This window comes from Cibotium barometz, chromosome 35 (assembly GCF_041138505.1).
Source record: "Cibotium barometz isolate CiBa-2024 chromosome 35, ASM4113850v1, whole genome shotgun sequence".
Taxonomy (NCBI): Eukaryota; Viridiplantae; Streptophyta; class Polypodiopsida; order Cyatheales; family Cibotiaceae; genus Cibotium; species Cibotium barometz.
Window position 1 is genome coordinate 21,932,506 of NC_141080.1, and position 7,729 is coordinate 21,940,234.

The window sequence follows — 7,729 nt, forward strand, 5'->3', positions numbered from 1 at the left end:
ATGGGAGGAAAAGGATACATTTCCATTTGACCCAGTGGTGGGATTCATCTATGGGAGAGTTGTTCACGCTTTAGTGGATTTACATATGGATGAGGCTACATGTGGAAACCACTTTCCTATACGCAAGAGCACGTTCTATTATGGGAGGATGTGGTTTGACTATTTGGCATGAATTATATGGAGTTTTATGATCCCTACAATGGAAGATGTGCATTCTGGCAGAGGGTCTTTTGGTGATCTCAATGAGCTCTTTCATACTAATATGGATTCAAGGAACCTACACATCTACTTTTGGAAACCCTACCATTGTCTTGTACTGGAACCTTCTCTTGTCGATGTATATGGAAGATATGGCAATTGTACACATTAGATTTTGAGGACAAAATCTTTGGAGAATGGTTTGTAATGGAGTAGAACTTTAATAGTTATCTTAGGTTTTTATGGTCATATAGCTTAGGTTTATGGACTTTCCCATGGGAAACTCTTCATCCCACTCTTGGAGAGGACCTAGAGTGGGTCAAGTTTTTAAGTGGAGGACCTAGAACTCTTCATCCCGACACTTTTTAAGTAGAGTGGGTCACTTTAAGTGGAGACGACCTAGAGTATGTGGGTTTTAAGTGGAGAGGACCTAGACTAGGTAACACTTGTAACTATGTAGCAGCTTAGTGCAATTATTATTTATTTAGAATTATAAACAGACTCTTCGTCTACATGATTGCCGGGCGAAATTCTCTGGAGGGAGGGAAGATGACCTCCTCGTTGCCGCGGCTGCGTGTCACCTCGATGATGGTGTCCACGTCCACGTGGAAAGCGGTGGCCAGCACCTCCTTGGGGATGCCCGCATACGCCGAGTTAGCGCCCGCTAGGAAGGACAAGGAGGGCCTGTCGCTGGTGAGAAGAGTGATAAACTCGAGGCCGTCGTTGCCAGCGGTCTTGATGGACGGAAAGAATTGCGGGATGACCAGCACGTCGCCCTCTCGCACCTCCCCTTCAAACACCTCTTGCCCGTCCCCGCTTGCCACCTCGATCCTTCCACTGCCCCTGGTAATATACACGATCTGGTGGGCGTTGCGTGCGAACGATGGGGCGTAGATGGCGTTCTGCATGGCGGCAGTAAAGCCAATGACGAATTAATAGCGCCAAACAAATCGTAAAGCCAATGATAAATTAATAGCGCAAAACAAATCGTAAGGCGATCAAAATACGTACATCTTCCAAGGACACTTTCATGGCGCTGAACCCCACGTGCTGGAGAGCGGGCAGCTTATGACTGCCGGCGAGCTTAAGCCAGCCCCCGTTCTTCACGAAGAAGTCGGGGTGGTGCTGCTCGCCCAAGCTGTACTTGAGCTCCTCAAAGTAGAAGCTGGGCTCAGCGGCGTCATGATAGAAACGGTGGACGTTGTACCGCTCCTCTTCCTCATATTCATCCTCGGGAAAACTGATCTGGTGCCGAGCTTTCACAATTCCAGCTTCTCTCTGGCCCTCCAGCAGCTTGTCCACGGTCCTCTCATCCACATTCCATGCGTCGGCCAAGGCATCGCGGCTAAAACCGTGCAGCAAGGAACCGAATCGTCCTTCCCGTTGTTTGCCTCCGGCGAGGCCAAATGGCTGTGACCAATCTCACACACACCCACACACACCACACACACGCACGCACTCGTCAGCTGTTTACAAGGAACTTAAGTAGTACACACACAAAACACAAATGGGCACATCAATACGAACAAAGTACATACATGGACGCGGCCGGGATTTGCACCGAAGGAGCTGTCGCCGGCGTACAGCACGTTGTGCCTCTCGTTTCCGTCGTTATACCACCAGTACACAGTGCCCCTTGGAATGGCAATCACGTCACCCTTCTTCACCCGCCTCACAAACGCCCGCCGGGACTCGCCTTGCACAGGGATCACGGCGCCCATTCGTCCACAGCCTGCATAGATCACGTCGTTAACACGATTTAAGCTATGTAAGGAAGGTTAAAGCTGATAATTTATCTTATATACCTTTCAGCACGTATGCGATCTTGTCCGCATCACTGTATTGAGGCACCAGCAGGCCGTCCTCTTCCAACTCTATCTCGGCGACGCCCACTCGCTTGTTCCGAAACGCTTCGATGTCCTCGCACCACGCCCTCAGCACCCCACCTTCCGACCTCAAAACCTCCCGAGCCCTCCCAAGCGCGAAATCAAACTTCCTATACGGTTGCTCACGATATCTTTGCCCGTCATCTCTTCTAATCTTACTGGGATCGTCAAATTTCTGCTCATGCTTGCGCGCCCTGGTACCAGGAGACGCTACAAACAACACAAGCAAAGCACACAGCACAGTACTTGAGCACCTCATATTATTCTCAGCAATATATTAATAATAATGCTCTAGAGTATATTGATGTGATGAACCCGACGACACAGAAGGGGTGCACACCGGAATTTATATACATGGACGGTAAGCAGTGGTGACTGGCAAGCGCCTATGCAAACTCCAGTTCACGGCTGTTTCTATGTGTGGATCACATGAATTTCTTACACGTTTTTGGCATGCACGGAATACGCGACTTACTCGAAGCAGCAACTTATCCAAGCTTATTTCCTTTGTTTTTTTTTCGCTAGCTTAAATACTTCATTGTGTATAAAATTATTGTAAATAAGTTACGTCATCTGGAAAAAAGAAGTGTGTCATGAGTGCACAAGTGGGTGCGTGTGCGTGTGCGTGTGCGTGTGCGTGTGCGTGTGCGTGTGCGTGTGCGTGTGTGTGTGTGTGTGTGTGTGTGAGAGAGAGAGAGGGGGGTGGTAAGAAAGACAAAATCATATTCATAATGCCATTTGAAAGAACCACTACAACACGTCGGGGGCATACAAGAGTGGGATTTCTAGTTTCACTCATCACCAAACCGAAGCATACAATGCATGCCGGGTGCAACATAGGCATGCCGGTAGCTTCCAATGCATGCTGGTAACTGCCGGTGCTACCTAGGCATGCCAGTAGCTTCCAATGCATGCTGGTAGCTACTGACATCATACACCGAGAGCATTGAGTGCATGCCAGGTGCTTCTAATGCATGGCGGTAACTACCGACATACATCGAGATCTCCCAATGCATACCCACCAGTGCTACTACCTAAGTATGCCAGTAACTACCAACATATACCAGGAGGTTCTAATGCATACTCAGTGCTACCTAAGTAACTCTCGACATGCACCCAGAGCTCCCAATGCATGCTAGGTGCTACCTAAGTATGCCGGTAGCTACGAGCATGCACCGGGAGCTCCCAATGCATGTCAGGTGCTACATAGGCCTGCCGATAAAAGTACCGGCATGCACCAAAAGCTACAGCCAGGCACCAAGGGCAACCAATTCATGTCAGATGCTACCTAGGAATGTCGGGTGCTTCTAATACATGCCGCTAACTACATACATGAACCAAAGCATGCATCATGAGCACCCAATGTATGCTAGGTGCTACATAGGCATACGAGTAACTATCGACATGCACTAGGCTCTATCTTTATGCATAGAACTCTCTTTCATGTATGCATAAGGTAGAGTCTATGCACTTTAGGGCTCTACCTTTATGCATAGAGCTCTCTTTCATGTATGCATAAGGTAGAGTCTATGCACTTGCATAAGGGCTCTACCTTATGCATAGAGTTATTTGATAAGGAATCTATCATATGTATGGAGATTAGATTCTATGCATTGCACCAGAGCTCTCTAACTTATGCATTAGATCTAGAGATCTTTTTCGCATGTTATGCTTCTTGATTTAAAAAACAATTATGGTGCTTTTTGTTATACATATTTTGTAGGTAAGTGTTTATACTCCCATCGAGTTACCTTTATCCTCCCATCGAGTTACCTTATTACCTTGAGGTAAGACTCCTATACACTTTTCAGCCTATTATGATTATTTCTGTTGTCTCTTCTCTTGTCTTTCTTTTTGTTGAGTTCTATCCATATGAGAGAGAGATCTCTAAGGGCTCTCTTTGATCTCTTTGCGTGAATAACCCTTATGCAAATACATAGATCTGTCTTTCAGCTCTATACATAAGGTAGAAACTTATGTAAATGCATATAGATCTATGCACAAGGTATAGTCCTTATGCATAGAGCTCTCATTGAGATGTATGCATAAGGCAGACCCTTATGCGAATGCATAGAGATCTATGCATAAGGTATAGTCCTTATGCATAGATCTCTTTTTGAGATCTATGCATAAGGTAGAGCCCTTATGTGAATGCATAAATGTATATGCATTTGCATAAGGGATTAGATCTATGAAAAAGGTAGAGCCCTTAAGCTCTATGCACAAGGTAGAGTCCTTATATAGAACTCCTTAGTCTCCATGCATAAGGTAGAGTCTTTATGCATAGTGCATAGAGCTCTATGCATAAGTCTATACACATATTCTTATATACTATTTATTGATTGGAAACAAGAGAGTTCTATCCATAAGTCTATACATAAAGAAGGAAAAAAAGTGGAGAAGAGAGACAAGGAGAACAAAGTGGAGAACGTTTAGTGATGAGAATATGAATACTTGCAATATCATGTGGATATAATGGTTTCTAATAAAGTTTTCATAAGAGCTCTATCTTACACATAGAGTTAACATCGATATAACGGTTTCTTATCATATTCTAGTGTATATACAAAATATGGCCATGGAAGCAACAAGGCATGACTAGTGTGAACACTGACCCGAACGTCACAAATTTATGGAATGTTATTTCCACACAACACAATACACCACACAAGTTACTACTAGTAGGGAGTTGCACTTTGAGACTTCTCAATCCACTCCTTTTGAGATGTACCACTGCACTCACATTGGGATAATTCACTCATTTGGTACACTTCACTTGTTTGGTACACTTTCAATTGTTTGCTACACTTCACTCATTTGGGATATGCCATTCCACTTTCTTTGGGACATTTCACTCGTTTGGGACACTTCACTCATTGGGTACACTCTGTTCTTTTTGGAACTTACCACTAGAATCCCTTCAAGAGTTGCCACCACTCCTCTATTCTTAGGTCCCTTATTGCACCCCTTCTCATGCTGCGTTACCAAAAACATCATGTTAGTTCTAGCCTATTTGAGTCAAAGGAGCTCATGTCACTCTGGTATAGTAGTTTTTGTTATCGTAGTGGTGGGGTTAATAAATCACCCTCTAGGTCTCCCCTTCTGTGCCATTGTGGCTCATCACAAACCATGTGTCTATGGAAGGATCTATGAACACAAAGCCCTCCATTGGAGGGAGTTAAATGGTATTGCTAATTGATCTAAGAACTCTACCTTATTAGAAAGCCTAAATACACCACAGTCACTAGCATAAGACCAACAGGTAGTGGAGTGCACTCACCTTTATCATGCCATTGGGAACTTGGATTCTTACCCATCATCTTGAAAAAGAGGTAACCATAGTAAGCTAGCACTTAAGAAGACTGCCTCCTATTGTCACCCATCAGTTTTGTGTATATTAAGATTAAGGCTCCCATGGCTATAAGAGCTCATGGTAGCTTCAAGACAATGGCCCTCTCCTCACACACACCTTGACACTCTCACTAGCATCAATTTCAAAGAATATGGGAGAGAAAAAGAGACAGACTCAGAGACAGACTCAAAACCCACACACACAAGCATAGAACTACCAAGAGGCAAGAGGCAAGAGAGCATAGAGGTAGAGAGAAAGATAACAATAAGCAAGAGTTTAGTTCTCAATCCAACCAAAGGGAATTTTCCTTTCTCATTAGAAAAGTTCACTTATATACAGGTCACTTATATACAGTTCACTTATATACAGGTCACTTATAGTCTTGGGCATCCAAACTTCATTGGATTTTGGATGCACCCAAGTAGTCTAATTTTTGTTTAATATAGATATAAGAATGTGGTTGCATGGGATGATGACTTCACTAAGTCATGTTCGTCCCTCGGGTTACAACTTGAAGTGCAATTTATACAAGATTATAACACAATAGAATTAATCCTATCTTGCTTAGGCAAGCATGCACACATGGGGTATGCTGCCTTGAGTCCATAGCTAATGTATAGCCTACATGACCTTGATTTCTTAGGCTTGCTTAGTTTAATTTATTTATTTTTGCTTGATGATGGCTACTTCCACTCCCTTCACTTAGTGCTGTATGACCAAAGTGTATGGAAGTAAAATTGGGTGCCCGATTAACCTTGGGTTAAAATTCCCCCCTCCCAATTCTAGGTCTATCCTTGACCCTAGGCATGGACGTATCTTCGAGGTTAAAGAACCTTGGAGGGATTTGCTAGAGGTTGTCGATGGTAAGGGTTGGTGCAAATGTGTATGTTTGGGTGGAAATAAGTAAGGGTACCTAATGCATGTGCTTGAATGGAAGAAGCACCTATCTACTTATAAGAATCACAAAACATAAACACAATATGGAGTGCAAGTAAGAGTATATAGAGGGGAGGGCTTCCAATGTTGAGGCTATAACTATTGTGCATAGTACATGAGTGTTAGTGTACCATGTGTGAGGATGTATAGCCATGAGAGATTTTTTGCATAATGTACTCGTCCATACAAAGCATAGTTTCACATTTTATGCTTATCCATTTGACACAAGCGACTTGATTTGGACTTTTATGCATGTCTTTCTTGCACACATGACTAAGATAATGATGAATAATTGGAAAATAAAGAGGAATATGATACATAAAATGATATAAATACTAACTAGGACTAACATTCATGTTTTGGACTCTTGAGTAGACTCTAAACAGTTTTGGGCTACACAATAAATGATTTTTTATCCTTCTCAAAGTAGAGTTGTCAATGATCGAGGAATGGTGTATGTTGATGGTGGTAAACAACTTCATGTGTTTTTTAGAAGTGAGTTTGCATCATGTCTTTAAAGGTATGGTAGTAATCTAGTAGGTATTGCAAGTGGCATTAATATATACCTTTGTGATCTGGATGTGAGCCTACTGAGATTCAAGATAAAGTGCAATCTACCCCATGATGTTTTCCATCTATAATTGATAAAGATGATGATGTTTTCCATCTGTAATTGATAAAGATGATGATGAGGTTGAGAAAACGTCGCACCACAACAAAATCTAGGTCAACTATGTCGGCCTTCCACTGTAGGAGTAGAGAGAGTATGTAGGCCTTGAACGGAAAGAAGACTGATATGCTTTCTTTAACCTTGGAAAGTTGTAGACATGGTTGGGATACTATCATTGGAGTTTGTGAAACTCCAAACGTGATCACCTTCTTTCATGCGGAATGTAAGTGGGATCAATCCTTGAACACTACAACATGTAGGGGGCTTAAGAGCATTTACTAGCGTCATTTATTTTGCTTGGATGTTTGGGATTTAGCCGTTACCTTGCAGTGAAATATTGTTGCTTAGTAGTGATATTTTGTTGCTATTTTTTTGCTCGATAGCAAACCCGTTGTGCAACAAAAATAACAGTTTTTTTACCAGCGAAAATAGCCCGACATCTCCCTACCCTTCAAGTTAGAAAAGCGCTGTTATTTTTATTGCTACACCCTCACCTTGTTGTAGTGGAAGATCATGGTGTGTTGGCATAGATGTTTGAGTAGTATTTTTTTTCCAACCATTTCTTTCTTCACTACGTCAATCACCATACCATCCTTTGTTTTGTGCAACTATGTCTTCTTCTATTATAGTATAACCACCTTGCTACATGAAAATTTATGTTCTTTCCTCCATCTTTGAAAACACATG

At 42.8% G+C, this 7,729-nt stretch overlaps 1 protein-coding gene across 1 annotated transcript; it reads right to left on the reverse strand.

Annotated features, from left to right (window-relative positions):
• Positions 1 to 707: 707 nt before the first annotated feature.
• LOC147618232 (cocosin 1-like) lies at positions 708 to 2,395 on the reverse strand. Its single transcript, XM_086775210.1, has 4 exons — positions 2,004 to 2,395; positions 1,737 to 1,930; positions 1,210 to 1,608; positions 708 to 1,100 (listed from the first exon to the last, which is right to left on the reverse strand). The coding sequence occupies exons 1-4, from the start codon at positions 2,341 to 2,343 to the stop codon at positions 708 to 710; spliced, it is 1,326 nt and encodes a 441-aa protein (XP_086631336.1). The 5' UTR covers positions 2,344 to 2,395.
• Positions 2,396 to 7,729: the final 5,334 nt, after the last annotated feature.

Coding starts and splice junctions, on each gene's coding strand:
- LOC147618232 (XM_086775210.1), bottom strand. CDS start 2,343: ATGAGGTGCTCAAGTACTGTGCTGTGTGCTTTGCTTGTGTTGTTTGTA. Junction 1,931..2,003: donor GATCGCATACGTGCTGAAAG/GTATATAAGATA, acceptor TGATCTATGCAG/GCTGTGGACGAATGGGCGCC. Junction 1,101..1,209: donor TGAAAGTGTCCTTGGAAGAT/GTACGTATTTTG, acceptor GCCGCCATGCAG/AACGCCATCTACGCCCCATC.